Source organism: Rutilus rutilus (genome assembly GCF_951802725.1).
Source record: "Rutilus rutilus genome assembly, chromosome: 7".
NCBI lineage: Eukaryota > Metazoa > Chordata > Actinopteri > Cypriniformes > Leuciscidae > Rutilus > Rutilus rutilus.
The window spans coordinates 22,605,988-22,624,933 of NC_140221.1; the positions used below are offsets into that span (position 1 = coordinate 22,605,988).

General features: G+C 38.1%; 2 protein-coding genes across 5 annotated transcripts; one reads left to right on the forward strand and one right to left on the reverse strand.

The window, feature by feature from the left end:
- Positions 1 to 532: 532 nt before the first annotated feature.
- eef2l2 (eukaryotic translation elongation factor 2, like 2) lies at positions 533 to 9,544 on the forward strand. The gene is made up of 15 exons (XM_084413110.1): positions 533 to 1,078; positions 3,461 to 3,675; positions 4,346 to 4,527; positions 5,293 to 5,504; positions 6,044 to 6,231; positions 6,360 to 6,465; positions 6,553 to 6,666; positions 6,754 to 6,892; positions 6,982 to 7,177; positions 7,261 to 7,519; positions 7,608 to 7,715; positions 7,809 to 8,162; positions 8,256 to 8,438; positions 8,518 to 8,650; positions 8,879 to 9,544. The coding sequence occupies exons 1-15, from the start codon at positions 1,076 to 1,078 to the stop codon at positions 9,070 to 9,072; spliced, it is 2,586 nt and encodes an 861-aa protein (XP_084269236.1). The 5' UTR covers positions 533 to 1,075; the 3' UTR covers positions 9,073 to 9,544.
- On the reverse strand, positions 9,151 to 17,874 carry pias2 (protein inhibitor of activated STAT, 2). 4 transcript variants are annotated; one of them, XM_084413112.1, is made up of 15 exons: positions 17,458 to 17,846; positions 16,716 to 16,800; positions 15,966 to 16,434; positions 15,146 to 15,233; positions 14,991 to 15,041; positions 14,202 to 14,292; positions 12,869 to 13,003; positions 12,671 to 12,776; positions 12,387 to 12,460; positions 12,087 to 12,247; positions 11,836 to 11,969; positions 11,528 to 11,717; positions 11,085 to 11,224; positions 10,944 to 10,981; positions 9,151 to 10,835 (listed from the first exon to the last, which is right to left on the reverse strand). In XM_084413112.1, exons 3-15 carry the CDS (start codon positions 16,429 to 16,431, stop codon positions 10,647 to 10,649), a joined length of 1,863 nt encoding a protein of 620 aa, XP_084269238.1. In that variant the 5' UTR covers positions 16,432 to 16,434; positions 16,716 to 16,800; positions 17,458 to 17,846; the 3' UTR covers positions 9,151 to 10,646. The 4 variants fall into 4 exon arrangements, with proteins under 4 accessions (XP_084269238.1, XP_084269240.1, XP_084269237.1 ...); XM_084413114.1 differs by having other exon boundaries at positions 9,928 to 10,835; positions 17,794 to 17,874; XM_084413111.1 differs by lacking the exon at positions 16,716 to 16,800 and having other exon boundaries at positions 9,928 to 10,835; positions 17,794 to 17,870.
- Positions 17,875 to 18,946: the final 1,072 nt, after the last annotated feature.

Consider the following 18,946-nt stretch of genomic DNA (forward strand, 5'->3'; position numbering starts at 1 on the left):
CACGACATAAAACAAATATAAATTATTGAGCATAAATAACAGTTAAGAATTTAAGCTTAACTTCGTTTAACGCTGAAATATAGGCTAATTACCTTTATGTTAGCCGAGGAGCGTGCGTTAATATTTTCAGTCGCTTTAACACAATACAGGAAACTTAACGTTACATGAATATCAAGTAAGCGCCGCTCAGTCATCGAATGGCTGACTCCCTGATCAGTGCCCTGACTACTGAACTAGGGAGCTGATTAAGACGCACCCTCAGACACCCGAATATTTCACAACACCGGTGTGGCGCAGTTTCTTTTCCAACCCTTTTTAACGTTTATTTCCAAAAATGTACATGTAACATTTAAAAAAAATACAAATAGTTAATATATAATGCTCTAACGAATTACATATCATCATAAAATATTAATAAAATGTTAGCATTCGTATTGTATATGATGATGAACGTTGAGGATAACATGTGTCGCAGTTTCTCCAGAGCGGCTGAGCGAGCTGAGATGACGACACAGCTGTTCCACGATTGGCCGGATTCACCGATGACAACGATCACGTGTGTTTTGTGTTCATTCTGACACCTTCAGTTCCACACTAATTCTCACAAATCTGTATTTTTATTACAGTTAATGCTCTTTTCATGTAGTCGCAATGTTATATTGTGTCATGCTTATCAAAATAAAATAAAACATATACTATAGGCTTATGTTGAACTTTAATCTCGTACAAACAGACGCTGTATTAAGCAGTACATAAAGTATTTGACGAAACCGTCTCTGAAACGTCTGTGTACTTGACAAATATTGCATTTAATTAAGCTGACACCGCACAAGCGTCACTACGGGAAGCAAAAAGTGTCCCACTCCGTTTTCAGCTCCTCCCCGAGTCCAACTGCAAACGGCAACTCTCGCCGATCGGTTACATCCCTCCGCAGCCGAAGTCGAGCACACCTTATGTGTCGCAGCATAAACTAAGATTCTACGTCACATCATCTCTCTTTCCCCCAGGTCCTCAAGCGGAGAGGAGCAGCGATCGCAGCGAGAGGCCGTCCTAGATTTGGGAGCCATTCGCAAAAATGGTATGATATTTCACCCCGTCATTCACCAGGGCATCATAAAATATGACTACAGCTCTATATTAAAACATTTGTGTACATTTAGGACGCATTTTTCAGTCATTTAGGCTATGCAATCTTTTTTTATTCTGATGTCAATGACGTAATGACAACCTGCTAAGAAGATTCTCGCGTTTATAGCAACCTTGAACATGAATTATACGCGCAACATTTAATTTGTCTTTATTTTAAAATAGTCAGGGAAGAGAATGACGCATTGAAATATACATCTTTGTATTCGACGGGAGATCATAAAGTTCGTCACATGTAACCGTTATACTACGCATAATTGTAAAGCACAACCGCATGCGGTTTGTTGGATATTTGTTTTTAAGTAAAAGTATGCCTCGTATTTTGGGGATATGGCCCAGCACAGTGCACGCGCGCGCACTGGAATAACGTTACCGTGATATAAATAGCGCGTTCACGCCCCCACTGGTCTTTTCAATGCGCGTATTAAAGTTTCATGCGCAGAGACCGAGCAAGCCGTGCCTGTGGAGGGCTGCTGGGTGGAAATAGTGTTATTATAGGGACGAGGTCGCTATGTTGTTGTTTTTGAGGGGCGAAACAACCCAACATTCTGATTCAAGCCAAACAGCTTGCTATGTTTCCATCCACCCATTTTTAATGCGCATTTTGGGATATCCTATAGCATCAAAAACTGCTGAATGGAGACGCCAAGATGCGCATAAATTCTTTAAATGGGCATAAAAAACTGTTGGATACATTTTTTTTATCCGTTAAGAAGACATGCGCATAAACTACACTGGAAACACATTTACCGAATAAATTCCTCGATGCGCATCAAAAAAGACATGTGACTTTGCGGGATGGTACGACATAACTGGACTAACCAGCGGAACGGTCTTTTTGCTCAGCATCTGAAATGGTGTTTTGGTTGTTGTGAAATGCCTGAGCAAGTCTGTCGTTAAAGTGGTTCGGTATAGGCCTATTACCTTCGAGAAGACATCTCTTACAGGACTGCGATCCCAAACAGCAACATCCACCCCCGAAAACAGGATAAGATAACACGTTTATTTGTTTTGGTCTGCGCGCTCTGAGACGCAAGTAACTTGTACAGTGGCTTCTCCCACTTATTTAGAGCCAGACAGTTTATCAGGAAGTGACGATTTTGTTCTCTTCGACTCACTGGTTGGAAACGGCGCTGCATTCGCAAATATGTATACGACATTTCAATTTTGCGCATAAGTTAAATTCGCAACTTTGGCTGGAAAACATAGGCTGAGTGTATCGCTGGGCAGCGCTTGTGCTTCGGAGACAGCAGCAGCAGCACAACAGTCAGCAGACACCCAGAAACTGCGCACTCATGGTGCATGCTGTGCTTCACTGCACTCTTGTGAATTATGATTCATTTAAAAAGCGTTATTGAAATCAGTAATTACTTTAATTGTATAATTAATTAAGGTTGAAAGCATGATACATAATAAATGCTAGTAAATATTAGACATTTCAATTCACTTTACCATATACAGGTAAAAATAGGCATTTAAAATAGGTCTATATTAGAACGGGCTATATTAGCTTAGGCTATTTAAGTGAATTGCCTCAATTTATGGCGACAGATATTCTCAAAATCAAATATTATCACATCACCATCACATTATAAATTTGTTTAATTGTAATAATGTTTTAATTCATTGTATTTTACATCGCATTGTTATGAATGTTAGCAGCATTATTTTAGTCACGTGTCAATTTTGCTGTTAAAATGATATTTTGAGAAAGTTTTTCAATTATCTCAACAGCTTTAAAACTACTGATATTTAAAAAAAAAAAAATAATTATATGAAAGGTAAACCTAATGGTAAACCTAAAATGATGCCATAGTATTTTTCTTTTTTCTTATTAAGACACCTTTTTAAAGTTTTCGTAGTCTGTTCATTTGTTCGGACGGTTGCCCCACCTGACATCTTTGGGGGTTAAAGATAAAACAAAATATTATCTTATTTAAATGTACTACAAATTAATTCAAACTAAATAGGTTTTATAGAATAAAGTGGTATATGTCATGGATTTATTAACTTATTTTTAAAGGAAAAAATGCACTTAGACACAAAAATATGCACGTCATGTCACTGACTCATAATTCAATGGCATATGCAGTTCCAAAGTTAATCTAAAAAAACAAACAAACATTTATTTAGCCTTTATTGAGAAATTAAATGTATGAGCTTAGTTACACTGTCACAGTTCCTTGTTGTAGATTCCCATCCTCTAATGAGCCAGAGGCATTCATTTGTTTTGACATCACATATTGTCCCTCACCCACAAACACTTATATTTACTCCACAATCAACACTTGACAAACTTGTCTCTGTTCCTCAGGTGAACTTTACAGTAGACCAGATTCGGGGGATTATGGACAAAAAGTCCAACATCAGGAACATGTCTGTGATCGCCCATGTGGACCATGGCAAATCTACTCTCACTGATTCCTTGGTGTGCAAAGCTGGTATTATTGCCAATGCGCGTGCAGGGGAGACCAGATTTACTGACACCAGAAAAGATGAACAAGAAAGATGTATCACCATAAAGTCAACGTAGGTATTCCTATTTAAAAAGTCACTATTTTATTATTAATCATATTGATGTCACAAGAGCTATTCTACAGAAAGTATTTGTCAGTTGGATGAATTTTAATATTATATGGATGAGATCTTTTCACAATCTATTGAACTTTCCCACCATTTTTGACCAGTAAAAAAGGTACTTTTATTGAAAATGCACCACCATTCAAAATTTAGACTTGGTACGATTTTTAAATGTTTAAAAACAAGTCTGCATTTATTTGTTCAAAAATATTATGAAATATGATTACACTTTAAAATAACTGTTTTCTATTTAAATATATTTTAAAATGTATTTTATTCCTGTGATGGCAAAGCTGAATTTTCAGCATCATTACTCCAGTCTTCAGTGTCACATGATCCTTTAGAAATCATTCTAATATGATGATTTGCTGTTAAAAAACATTTATTATTATCAGTGTTGAAAACAGTTGTGCTGCTTAGTTTTTTGTGGAAACTGATATATAGCCATTTTTTCAGGATTTTTGATGAATAGGAAGTTTAAAGGAAGTTTTTTGTAACAATGTAAAAGTCTTTATAAAGCTATGTGTCTCTTATTCTATTCAAACAAAATCGTCAAAGGAAACACCAAAATGACTTTTCACAATCACTGAAACCCTTTACATGTATGTTTCACTTACAGGGCTATCTCTCTGTATTATGAGCTGAGCGAGTATGACTCAGCTTTCATCAAGCAGTGTAAGGATGGTTCTGGCTTCCTCATCAACCTGATCGACTCACCAGGACATGTTGACTTCTCGTCTGAGGTGACGGCAGCTCTCAGAGTTACAGATGGTGCCCTTGTAGTGGTAGACTGTGTATCAGGTAAGGCAAAATCATTTTAGGATATCAAATTCACACTTCTGTTCTATAATTAAGGCAGTATACTTTCACAGACATGCATCAGGTGATTTTAGAGGCAATTCCCCTAAAGGTGCTCTAAGCGATGTCACACGTTTTTTAGGCTGAATTTTTTTTGTCACATACAGCAAACATCTCCTCACTATCCGCTAGCCGCCTGTTCCCTGAACACACTGTAAAAAAACGCGGTCTCTGTAGACAGCTCAGGCTCCACAAACGGCAACAAAAACAAACTGGCCCAACCTGTACCAGGAAACATAACAGTGTTCCAGCCAATAACCGATTTGGGGGTGGGGGTTGGGGGGTTAGTGCGCGTGCACATGAAGGGGGGTGTGAGGAGTGGAGGAGAGAGAAGCATGAAGAGGGAAGTTAGCTAGAGGAGAGATGTCCTAGACAACGACTAACATTCTAATTATATTCTATATATTCGATATGGCCGACACACGACCAATGAGACGACGTTCCAATGAACAAATAGCAAAGAAGAGGGAAAAGGAGAAGGACCGCACAAAGTCTCGAATTTACATCGGAAAAGCACGGAAGGGAGGGGGAGGGGACGGGATGAGGAGGAGGTAGGGTCGAGCTAGCCTCCGTTTTGTTTTGTTGTCAACAAGAACATTTAACAATATTTGTTAAACCATACAAATAGTTTCATCATGAAACCTTAAGGGACACAATTTCTGTGCCGGACCAAAAAGTGATTTTAAAAAAAGGTGACTTGTTCCACAGGTGTGTGTGTGCAGACTGAGACGGTCTTGAGACAAGCCATAGCAGAGCGCATCAAGCCTGTGTTGATGATGAACAAGATGGACCGTGCCCTCCTTGAGTTGCAGCTGGAACCCAATGATCTTTTTCTAACCTTCCAGCGGATTGTGGAGAACGTTAATGTCATCATCTCAACCTATGGTGAAGGAGAGAGTGGACCAATGGGAAACATTATGGTAACAGTTTAGACTGAAAAGTCAACTTTGAGGAAAATATTTGCTTTTATTTATGCGTTTCCTACTGCGCACATATATACTCAAACGCATATACCTATAGACTAAACACGTAATACGCATGTGCGTATCACTGTCAGAGTTCTCACAGGTTCGCGTTTTTTTAAGTTTGCGCAGAGATAATTTTTTTCCCAATTTTTTTTCAAGGCTTGCACCTTGGAACCTATTTCAAGGTTTGCGTTCTCGAGCCACCTGGCACTGTTGTTGTGCCAGTGAGCGGGCCGGAGCGCGTTAAGGGTTTTCTAGCGGTGTCGTGTTAGCGGCCCCTAAGTTAATAACTAATGATCTTTGCAACGGAAGTGAATCAATCAAAACTAACTTTAGCTGGACAATAACTTAATAACAAAAGCTGCTGTAAAGCCAAAACAATCTCTGTTACTTTAATTTCCTATTATCACTGTAAAGCTGCTTTGAAACAATCTATATTGCTAAAAGCGCTACATAAATGAAGGTGACTTGACTTGGTTTCTGGGGTGCCTTAGGTGGATCCTGTGGTTGGGACTGTGGGATTTGGGTCAGGTCTCCATGGCTGGGCTTTTACTCTGAAGCAGTTTGCTGAAATGTACGTGGCCAAGTTTGCTGCCAAAGGAGATAAGAAAAAAACAGACCTCTCTCCAGCAGAACGAGCTAAGAAAGTGGAGGAGATGATGAAAAAGCTATGGGGAGATAAGTAAGTGTGTCTTGTGTTATAAAGAAGACATTTGATCACAAGGACACGAGTACAAATTACCCATGGAATTTCCAGTGTAAATGATGTGTATTTATGAAATCTCTTTAATTCAAAGCCATCCTTTTCAGGTACTTTGATCCCGCTTGTGGAAAATTTAGCAAATCATCAACCAATGCAGATGGCAAGAAGCTTCCACGTACTTTCTGCCAACTTGTCTTGGATCCCATCTTTAAGGTTTGTTTGAATCAGTTCTTCTTGCCACTCGTCTCCTGCTACTACCACTCATTTGCAATTACTCTCTCATTTGAATTCTTTCCACAGGTATTTGATGCCATTATGAATTTCAACAAAGAAGAGACCCAGAAACTGATTGAGAAACTTGAAGTAAAGCTTGATGCAGATGACAAAGAAAAAGAAGGGAAACCTCTACTTAAGGTACAACTCAAAAGAATGACTTTTAATAACCTGCACCCTAATTAAACTGGTATTGTTGTTGACGCGTGGTTTTTCGAATGCTTCCAGGCTGTGATGCGCCGCTGGTTGCCTGCAGGTGATGCTTTGCTCCAGATGATTACCATCCATCTTCCTTCTCCTGTCACTGCCCAAAAGTACCGCTGTGAACTGCTTTACGAGGGTCCTGGAGATGACGAGGCAGCTATGGGTGAGTCACTACATTGCGAGGTGATCTACACTTCAGAGAGATGTGCTTTTTTTCTACAACTTTTACATATTCCTCCTTTGACTTTCAAGGTGTGAAGAACTGCGATCCTAAAGCTCCTCTCATGATGTACATCTCCAAGATGGTGCCTACCACCGACAAGGGCAGATTTTATGCCTTTGGTCGTGTCTTCTCTGGTGTTGTTTCTACAGGACAGAAGGTGCGCATCATGGGCCCGAACTTCACACCAGGAAAGAAGGAGGACTTGTACATAAAGCCAATCCAAAGGTTTGCTGCTGTCAATTGCATTTACAGTATAAGTCATCTTCACTTGATTTGATTTGATGATCATTACTCAATGGTCTCCCCAGAACTATCCTAATGATGGGTCGCTATGTAGAGCCCATTGAAGATGTGCCATGCGGGAACATTGCTGGTTTGGTTGGGGTTGATCAGTTCCTGGTCAAAACTGGCACCATTAGCACTTTTGAACATGCTCACAACATGCGTGTTATGAAGTTCAGCGTTAGTCCTGTGGTGAGAGTTGCTGTGGAGGCCAAGAACCCAGCAGATCTGCCAAAGTTGGTGGAGGGTCTCAAACGTCTCGCCAAGTCTGATCCCATGGTTCAGGTGAATATCTTGGTGGGGTAATAAGACGGTATAAACAGAATTCAATCTTTCCAATAATAAATACAAGTTGTTTTCCACCTTTTGCTAGTGCATCATTGAAGAGTCCGGTGAGCACATTGTGGCAGGTGCTGGAGAGCTTCATCTGGAGATTTGCCTAAAAGATCTTGAGGAAGATCATGCCGGCATCCCTCTGAAGGTAGCGCTTAGATGAGAATACTAAAGAGTATACAGATATGTTTTATTCTATTCTTCTCCACTAATAGTTCAAGGCAAATTTTTTTTGTTGCAGAAATCAGACCCAGTTGTGTCATATCGTGAAACAGTCAGTGAAGAATCAGACCAAGTTTGCTTGTCCAAGTCTCCCAACAAGCACAATCGTCTGTACATGAAATCCAGGCCCTTCCCAGAGGGCTTGGCCGAGGACATTGATAAGGGTGACGTGACCTCTCGGCAGGAGCTCAAACAGAGAGCTCGCTACCTGGCTGAGAAATATGAGTGGGAAGTGGGTGAGGCCCGTAAGATTTGGTGCTTTGGACCAGATGGCACAGGGCCCAACGTCCTTGTGGATGTCACAAAGGGAGTTCAGTATCTAAATGAGATAAAGGACAGTGTAGTGGCTGGTTTCCAGTGGGCAACAAAAGAAGTGAGTCACGTTAACTCATGCTTGGGCATTCATACAGTTTACATTATAATAATGAGATACTTCAACAGAAACAATTTTGTGTCACCTTACCAGGGTGCACTCTGTGAAGAGAACATGCGGGCAGTCCGATTTGACATTCATGACGTCACTCTTCACGCTGATGCCATCCATAGAGGTGGCGGTCAGATCATTCCCACAGCCCGAAGAGTTCTGTATGCCTCTGTGCTCACTGCACAGCCAAGACTCATGGAGCCCATTTACCTGGTCGAGATTCAGGTATACATGGTGGATTCCTGGAACAGAAAAACGAGAGTGCAAACTTGATGCCGTTAATGTATTTTCTTTTCCCCTCCAGTGCCCAGAGCAGGTTGTTGGTGGCATCTACGGTGTCCTGAACAGAAAAAGAGGCCATGTGTTTGAGGAGTCCCAAGTGGCTGGGACACCTATATTTGTGGTGAAGGCATACCTACCTGTAAATGAATCATTTGGTGAGTTAACACTTCAGATTTGACAGCTTGTTCAAAATGACAGCAATGGGACATTGATGTAATTTTTATATTCAACAATAAATACATTAGTTATAGCCGTTAAACATTTTTGAATGGTGCCAAATGTTATACATTTCTGAATTATTATATTGTGGACATTAAAACAAGTATATAATTCTATACTGTGTTCTATACAACTATAATTCGCTTGCATTTTTTTCTGAACAGGTTTTACAGCAGACCTGAGGTCTAACACTGGTGGACAGGCCTTCCCTCAGTGTGTGTTTGACCACTGGCAGATTTTGCCAGGTGACCCCTATGACGTAAACAGCAAACCTTGCCAAGTTGTGGCTGAGACGCGTAAACGCAAAGGTCTGAAGGAGGGCATCCCACCGCTGGACAACTTCCTGGACAAACTATAAACATCTGTGGATTCTATGTAGTGATTGAAGCTATTAATCTTACCATGTTAACGTAATGACTCTGAAGTGTATGGCATATTGTTTACACAAATAAATAGACTTTAATTGAAATAAAATCAATAGTGCTTAATTTAAATATTCAAAGCTGCACAATCTTGCAGAAAATAAAATTTGAGCAAGTTAAACTTGTGTGGATGTGTCCATACATAAAGGACAGCAAATACAACAGCAATCTGGACATATGTAAACTTGAAAAATATATTTTTCCAGATGAACATGAAATAATGCTTTAATCACTATGTATTGATTTACATGTCTTAGGATGTACATGTATCATCTTAAACTGTACCCTCATTTGTGCAAAGAATTCAAGATTCTCAACAGCTTTACCTTTGCCATCATCAATGGAGATCCATGTTGATTAAAAACCTCAGCCCTGACCAAGAGGGACAATAAAAGCACTGTATCAACATTTACAGCACATCATTGTTTTTTTTTGTTTAGTTTTTTACATCAAAATATATGGGCATCTTTGAATCAAAATAGTACACAAGTAACAAGGAGGAACTTCTATAAAAAAAAAAAAAAAAAACACACACCTTCAGACTTTGTCAAAATGAATGGATGTTGTATGGCTCATAATCATAAGTCAGCCCATATAAGATGACTTCAAACTGCGTATCTATCAAGTAAGCCATTAATAATAAACGCCAATTTCTAAAAGACCAATTTTTGTATTTCATGATCCTCATCCTATTATATCAAAACTTTGATCCATAATCTTAAAAGAACAATGAATGGCCTCATTTTCATTTCATGCAGTTGCTGGTTTTATAATGACCAAGAACCATGCAATTAGACAGATTACTCCCTTAGTTTTATCAACAATCATATTATAGTTTCTGAGGAGAATATGTTAGATGTGTTAAGATAGCAAAAACAACTTCCATATAAAATGACAGATCAAAAATAGGTTTACTGCATCAGCCACAGGGAATCTGATGGCCCTTGAGCAAATAACCACAAATTCAAATAATAAAAAAAAAGACCTGTTGACTCATTCTACCTTGATATCAGACCACTAAAGTTTTTTTAAATATACAACAAACAGTTTTTATTGCTGCAACTGAAGTTTTGTAACAAAACATAATTGCACTGCTGAAATCGAAGAGACATATAAAGTGAGCTGCCGCTGAAAACCTGCTTTCGTTTCAACTGCAGAACTGCTGAAGCAACACACAATGGAGACAAGAGTGCAGTTATTGGAAGTGTCTGAGCTTTCCAGTCCACTCCACTCATTTATGCAGTTTGTTTAGCTCTGCTCCTCCAATGAAATAGCTAATGAAAGAGTCATTGTGCAACCGATAGTTTCCAAATTCGAGGGAAAACGGCTTAATTCAGGTTTGCATTTTAAAACAGTATTGTTGCTGAACCACTCAAGATATTTCCTTCTGGGTCCTTGTCGAAACAAGATTCTTGAGTTCCATAGTCAAATGTCAAAATTGTTTTTACTCAGCTGACTTGACTTGAGTGTAGTTGTTTTGGTGACTGGCCAATAAAAGATGCACCAGGAGTCAGTCTAGAGAGATAATGTCTGATAGGCCTGAAGATCCTCCCGTGATCACACCCGTCTCATGACTCGAGCTGCTGCTATGGGTTGCCGTCTCGTACTGTGAGGATGAGGAGACCAGGCTGGCGCTGGTGGTGGCACTCTGAAGGCTGCTGGAGAGATTGTCTAAAAATATGGGGCCTCTGTAATGTTGCTGAAAGAACAATAAAGGAAACTAGAGGTAAACAGCAGTTCAGACTATATAAATATGTATGCATGCATGCAATCTTAATATTTCATTGTAAGAATGTTTCACTCATACCTGGGGGTCCCCTTGAATCAGAGAAAATAAATCAAGACCTTTGGGAAAGATGTGTGTAGTATGACACGTTAGTATTCCTGTAAAAGCTTGAGCATAAATGAAAGCATGTTTGATTGGATGGCAGACTGGATAAGTGCATACTTTGCATATCTGTGGGAATAGTGGATAAGGTTGAATGGTGGAATGGAACCGAGTAGTCTGCTATTGAGGAGGTCAGGTATGAGGTGTCCAGCGCCTGGACATTTGGCACCCGGACAGTTGAAGGCTGATAAGTCAAGACCCTAACACATGAAAACCAATAAACACAAAGCAACATTATCATAGAGAAACGTTAGTATTTGAGTGCAAAATAAATAAATAATAAAATAACTTTCCATTCCTTTTTTAAGATTTTATCAACTTACATTACATGCCCAGGTCTAGAAACAACATTTTTAAAACTCCCTAATTTTTAGGTATTACCATCACTGTGGGCAATTCAGTGTATTCAGTGCATTCAAAATATGGTCACAAAAGGGCAAGGCTTATAAAAGAGGTACACAGAAATGCCTGGTCTGATTTGTATTAAATGAATGAACACAAACCCTTTGCTGTGCATCTCCTCAGCCTTTGACATGTAGAGACAGCGCTTTTTCAGAGGAGGATCGCTATCCTCATCATCATCATCATCATCATCAGACGAGCTCTCTAGCGTGAGGTCAATTACGTCTGCCTTTTTTGTACTGCTGGTTTCTGGAGGTGGCACCACTGCACTTTGTCTCACTGTGACAGCACCTAAGGGGCCATGAAATGCTTTCAAAATGCATCAAAAATGGAAATCCTATTTACAATCAATTAAAACCTGGCACACAGAGATAAAGCTCACACACTTATAAACGGTAATGAACCTTACAATCAATTTTTGGGATACATGGAGATGACACTTTCAACGTCTCCTTCTTTGGTCTCATTGGACACCAAGTCCCATCCTCCTGAAACTTGATTTCATCAACATCTGTGCAGTCATTGAGTATTTCCATGAAGAGCCTGACAAGTAGAGTGCCCAGTTTATTACATGCATATTAACTATCTCAATAAAAAGGCAAAAATATTCAGGGATTGTGGTTTAAAATGGCACCTCAGCTACAGTGAAAGTAATCTCACCCATCTATAATCAGACTCTCATATGTGGCTTTTTTGTCACAGACGGGACAGATCCAGGTGGGCTTCTTCTCATTCATTTGCAGGTATAGAGCAGCATCAAAGCACTGCAGGTGGGAACAGGTGACAGCTCGACAGGGTACCGTAAGGCGCATCTTGCCAAGCTATATAAAAAGACGATTTATTTGGTCACACACATTTTTTTTTTTTTTTTAAATATCAGACCACCAAACAAAAACTTAAACCTGTGGTTTAAAATGACATACATGAGTCAGTTAAGATCTTGTAGATGCAGTAACTTACTGGGCACATGAGTGAGACTCGTAAACTAGTTGTGGCGATTTCACTGTCAGGGTCTGCTGTGAGTTTTTCTTTAACTGTTACAAGAGTAAAGAAGGGGTGGATTTAGTACATTATTTCAATAATTCAGTCAATGAATTATATATAAGGATGAAGAAGCTAACTGTTACAGAATTCATGACAAAGAAAGACAATGAACACAAATTTGTCAAGTGTAATCATATTTATATTAATAATTAAGATTACATGGGTATCTTTTTTTCTCAAAGAGGGAAATGTTGCCTTACTTAATGCTCTGGAGTGGTCAGGATTTCTGATCCCCTTCATTCTTAATCTCTGTAGTAACAGTGGGGAGGTCAGCTGCCGCACCAAATAAACAGACATGGAGTATGTCTGCAGAAAACAAAATGGAAGTACATACAACGCTTAGCATAAAGAATAGGCTGAAGCAGTGCTGTGGAAATGTGTACTGGCACTTTACATACCTTCCCTATTTCAGGTGCCCATGTGACTACTATCTGATTGGGTACAGCAGATGACAACCTGACCAGCGATGTGATGTTCAGCGGTCTGCCAGGTCTTTTCTGCTCAACACCATTCTTAGGAGGTGGTGCATATCCCTATGTGATAACAACATCAGATATTATACAATTATACAAATGTACAGTTTGAGTTCAGCAAGATAAAAAAAAAACTTTAAAAAAAAACACTTATTCAGCAAGGAAAAAAAAAAAAAAAAAAAATTATATTCTTACAAAAGATTTATACTTCAAATAAATGCTAAAAACAACAACTTTCTATTAATCAAAGAATCCTGAAAAAAAATTAAAACAATCATGGTTTTCAAACAATATTAAGCAGTGCATCTGTTTTCACCATTGATAGCAATAACTGTTTCTTGAGCACAAACTCATATTAGGATAAAGTGTATCTAGATAGATACATTTCACAGAGGTTTCTAACATGCATGCATGTTCTCTGCTTTGGGGCAGTCGCGGCCGAATGGGTAACCCGAAGGTTGCGGGTTCGATCTCCATTCGCTCCCCGGACGCCGCAGCAAAATGGCTGCTCCGGGTGTGTCCGTTCAATGTTTGCAGTGTGTGTTGTGTGTTCACTACTCACTGCTCCTAATATGTGTGCGGTAACTTGGATGGGTCAAATGCAGAGGACAAATTCCAAGTATGGGTTACCATGCTTGGCCTTCACGTCATGTCACTTAAACAGCCATTAAACCATTGTTTGAATAAGATGTACAGTATTACATTGGCTTGCTCAGTTGGGGATATTCTGGGGATATCTAATTTGATTTTATCAATAAATTCCACTAGAAACAAACCTTGTTGTATTATTTTAATTTAATACTGTGAAGCTGCTTTGATACAATCTGTATTGTGAAAAGCGCTATACAAATATACTTGACTTGACTTGACTTGACTATTACGGTCATCTTTTAAATTTTCTATGAGCAATGTTCCTGTTCAAATAACAAATTATGCATTTCATCAGTAATCAGCTAATCTCTATTTTTTAGTTTTTGGTGGTGGACTACGACAATTGTATTCAATATCTCTTAGTGAAACGGAAGTTCAGAGAGTCTTTTCTTCCCTGATATGATGCATATCAGAGTGAAACAGCTCCTCTAACAAGAAAAAATGTAGGACAGGACTTGATTTTGTCTATCAGGAATTGATTGAATGGTTGTGTTAGAAACTAACAAAGTTAGAAACAGTTAAACATTTAAAATGCCTCAAGACCTCTAGAATTCATATACATTTATAAGAACTAGTTTTGGAAAACACATTATACAGGTCTACATACAGGGAGGGGAAAGAGCTTTCCATTGACTTTGATGCACAGGCTGTTTGGATAATTGTCCTCTTGTGGACAACTGGTCTCTGCTAGACAAAACCTAGAATCAAAACAGAACATCAAAAGTTTAAAATTGAGATTAAGGATGCACGATATTGGATTTTGGCCGATAGCCGATATGATATACAATTATTTTTCCCTTTTTAATTCTGTTTTTTGAGTTCTGAGGTCTCCTTACCAAAAGGTTACTTGTTAAAGATAAATAAATGTTAAGAAAGTTATTTTTGTAATAAAGAGTACATTAAAAGCTCTGAAAAAAACCCCAATAATAAAGTCTGTTACGTTTTTCCACCCCAGACGCATTTGTAACCTAAATATTTCATTTTTGTATTTAACATTTGTAGATTATCTAGAGTGCGGGTGGCATGACTTCAGCTAATGCTCTCTTCAGCTTCAAATACAAATTCTACAATTATTTTAGAGCTCTTTGGATTCAAGTTATTTTCACCACCCATTTGATAAAATTTTGTTACAGATTAAACTGTGTATACAATTATTTAATTTACAAGTCTCATGCTTGTGATTTATGACATCAATTAGGCCTACTGCTTTATTTATCCAGAAGTATTTATTTATTTATTTAACAGAAGTAACTTCAAGTTATTTGAGTATTCTACTTTTCATACGATAATATTGTGCATCCCTAATTGAGATTATGGTGACAAACATCTTTGAATATTCTGCAGAATCTGATATACAAATGACAGTATAGAAAAAGCACATTGAGCTGGTTCTTACCGCAGCTGAATTTGCACCATGTAATCCCTTCTTCCACCTGGAAGAAAGTCCCTATGCAAAAGGTTAAGAACAACAAAGAACCAATAAATTTCAGAAAAGGAGTAAAAGACACAAGTCACATTATTTAAGTCGCATTTAAGTCATTTAGTTCTTACCGAGAAATGCAAACTTCTCTCACTTGTTGTGGAGTCAATGCAAATATGAAGTACTTCTCATGATGAAACCTCTGAACAGCATGGGTCCCTTTAAAACACAAGTCATAGGGTGTATAGTTTTAAAAGACACAGGCAACGAGGAAATCATGCACAACCCAGCTGATGCGATAGCAGTTAGTTCACATACACTACCGTTCAAATGGTAGGGGTCGGTAAGATTCTTCAATGTTTTTTGAAGAGGTCTTTTATGCTGATCAAAAATAAAGTAAAAAAGCATTTTGTAAAAAAAAAATTCTACTTTTTTTAAATATATTTAAAATGCAATTTATTCCTGTGATGACCAAGCAAAATTTTCAGCATCATTACTCCAGTCTTCAGTGTCACATGATCCTTCATAAATCATTCTAATATGCTGATTTGCTGCCCAAGACACATTGCTTAATATTATCAATGTTGAAAACAGTTGCTGCCTAATATTTCTATGGAAACCGTGATACATTTTTCAGGATTCTTTGATGAATAGAAAGTTTTATTTAAAGTAAAAATTCTTTGTAGCAGATCAATTGAACGCATCCTTGCTGAATAAGATAATTTCTTAAAAAAAACAAAAACAAACATTGACCCCAAACTTCTCAATGTTAGTGTACCTAAATCACACTATTACACAAACTATTTTTCGTTTAAGCTCAAGGCTATAAATATATTAAATATGTGCATTTATCTCTATAAAGCTGTATTCCACACTCTAATCAAAAGTTTATTCATTTATTTTTTTATTTCACCAAGCATGGAACAATCTAATCATTTTTAATAAAATTACCTAAACTTGATGGTTTGATCAAGACATCCAGCACATCGTAAAATGGTAGGGCCTTCATCTGCACGTCCGGGTGGACGGGAGCCATAAGCGACGTGGGCTGCTGCATATTCATCATGGGCTTTAATTCATGTAAAACAGGTGAATCGCAGCTCACCTGCTGCTGCTGCAGGAGGTCTGAATGGCCGGTTTGCAGAGGAAGGTCTGAGCTCACAATGGTGGCACCACTGTCTATGTGAAAGTAGGATTTAATGCTTGACTTTAGAGCTGCCAAATCTTGAAGACCATCAAAAGTCCTTGGGTATCTCCGACAATACAGTTCCTTTATTTTGATCTGCACGGCAGGACCACAACCACTCCTTAGTAGATGCAAAGCCCTCAGCAATAGTTCATGCTTGCGACCGCTCTTATTCCTTCCAGCAAAACCTAACAGTACCTGGAGCTCTGAGACACGGAAACTTGATACCATATTCTGCAAAACAAATCCAGACAAGCCATAAAAGACTTTGAGATAGCAAACATGGAAAAGCATACGGGTTAGTAAGAAAAAACACCATCTGTGCCATGCTGACAAGTTTTGCACGTTTTGCATTTATAATAATAATAATAATATATATATTAATAAGAACCAAAAGGTGTAATTTGAAAGCAGATTAATTAATTAATTTCAGAATTATGTGTGAAGTGAGGTGACAACCCACCCAAATACACCCATTCCAGAAACCCCAGAGAAATAAGAAAATCTCAACTGACCCTTCATTACATGGTCCATGCTTGATTGTTCTTATGTGTTAATCCTTTTTTCTTTAAAAATCCTTAACAAATGACCGAAATGCATCTAAAATGTTGAGAATAATTCCAAGACCAATTAGATGAACATCAAGAGCATAACAAAGGACAAAACACAGATGTTCACGTTGATCCAGAGAGAAATTAACTGAACTGCTGAAAAAAAGCTGGGTTCATAGATATGTGGGATGTTTCTGAGCAATTTACAAAACAACATGAATCAGTCAAATAATGGCAATATAATTAGTACACAAAAGCAGGTGTCTAACTTTCCTGTATCCAACACGTTTGTTATTGCAGGATTGTGTTGGTGCTCATGCTGAAGTACAACGCATTAAATTAAACTTTAGAAAGATGGTTTATGTACAATGCCAGTAAAACAAATTATCTTGAGAAAAATGTGGTGATGAAACGGTCACAGTGACAAAAATCAAGTTTTTCCTTCAGGCTTGTACACAAACACTGTCAATGTGTCCCTCTTTAAATGTTTAGCCTACTTCGCAATTTAATGTAAAACGTGCGTCCACTTACATCTATACACACACATTAGGACACACTGGTCTACACATCATTTACCCATGCAAATATAGGTTATACATCAAACTACACCTGTGAGTACATGTAGACATTGTCAATTGCTCGGAAGCTAGCTAACAAAAGACCAACCAAAACAATTCGAGAAATTGTAACGTAAAAAACTTTTTACCTGCAGCGAACAGTCGTCAAGTTCAGTTAGGCATTATAATAAAGCGTTTTCATGCAGTAAAAGATGGCAATGAAAGCAGTGACATTTTGAGGCTGTTCTTCAATGTTTGTGTAGCAGCTCGAGAGCTAAAAGAGTACGTTAGCTGGTTGGTGGCTAACAAGCTAAACACAATCCGTCTAACGGACTGATGTGACGTCTCTCTATTAACTATAAATAAACTAACCCATGGGCAGCAAACCGACCGGTTAAATAGCATATCAAAACGGTAACTGCAAAATATCTTCAGAATATGAAAAACGCAAAGAAGTAACCAGCTATCATTGCACTTTCGCCTACCCGTAACTCCTCAAAATCCGCCATTTTCTGGCTTCGATCATCCTGGCCAGTCCGGAGAATATCGGGTCACGTGACACAGTCTGGGTTAAAGGGGTCATATCATATTTTTATGTTATATATATTTTTTTAATAATGTTATTATAATGTCCACTTATAATGTTAGTTATAATGTTAACTTTTTTCTTCGTCAAAACAGCCATGTTTAATTTTAGTTTTGACCATTTCCCACGCTCTCTTTGACCGTTTATTTAGGCTGCTGTGTCTTTAAGAAGTTCTCCTGAGAAGAAGTTCATACATATGTGACTTTCATTGATTTCGGCATTTCGGTGTGCTGTTTACTTGCCAAGAAGCATTTTAAACCAAGGCAAACAAAATGAAGTGCAAAGGCTGCGCATAAGCTGTATAGTTTATGCCAGTGGTTCTCAACCAGGGGTCCATGAACTCACTTAGGGCCTCAGCAGACTTCTAAGGGGGCCTCATGATGACTTAAAAATTATTTTAAATAAGACAAAGACATTACAATAAAAACAACAAAAACAAAACAAGGTATATCTTATTTTAATATTTTTTAAAATCTTTATCCTTAAGCCCAATTCACACAAACAACGGGAAAAGGATGGGACTTTCGATTGTTGTTGTGGACTGTTATGTCATTTATGTATTTTATCATTTACAAAAAAATTGGTCTTATACAGGCTAAATTAGAAGTGTTTTCTAACAAGCTTCATTGCTATATTCTCCATCAAAAACTTAAGACGCAAAGAACAGTAGACCTAATTAAAAAGGGAACACAAATGTTCTTGAACATATAAAGTTTGGTTTATTTCATCTTGTAGATGTCAGTGTTACAATTTTCCATCATTGGACATACATACTTACATATATAAGATTAGGCTTAAAGATCAATGAAACACAAAAGAAAGCAAATGTTTACCACAATTATTTGAAGATTCTGATACAATTTTCAATTTCACAATTGGCTGGTGAAGTTTTTTTCAACCATCTTGTTCAGAAATGTGAGAACACGTCAGTTATGCCATACCATTATGTATAACTAGTATTTAAAGGTAATGAATGGTAAAGGATCTGAATTTCACAAGCATCTGTCTTTGTTACTGAACTACTGATTTTCTGGATGACAGTTGCAGCCTGT

Bases quoted from the DNA above. Each gene is read 5' to 3' on its own strand.
- eef2l2 (XM_084413110.1), top strand. The intron at 7,520-7,607 runs GTGAATATCTTG...ACCTTTTGCTAG, and splicing joins AGTCTGATCCCATGGTTCAG to TGCATCATTGAAGAGTCCGG. The intron at 8,651-8,878 runs GTGAGTTAACAC...TTTTCTGAACAG, and splicing joins ACCTGTAAATGAATCATTTG to GTTTTACAGCAGACCTGAGG.
- pias2 (XM_084413111.1), bottom strand. From the start codon at position 17,817: ATGGCGGATTTTGAGGAGTTACGG. The intron at 12,248-12,386 runs GTAAGTTACTGC...CTTTTTATATAG, and splicing joins GAGTCTCACTCATGTGCCCA to CTTGGCAAGATGCGCCTTAC. The intron at 11,970-12,086 runs GTGAGATTACTT...TCTACTTGTCAG, and splicing joins GAGAGTCTGATTATAGATGG to GCTCTTCATGGAAATACTCA.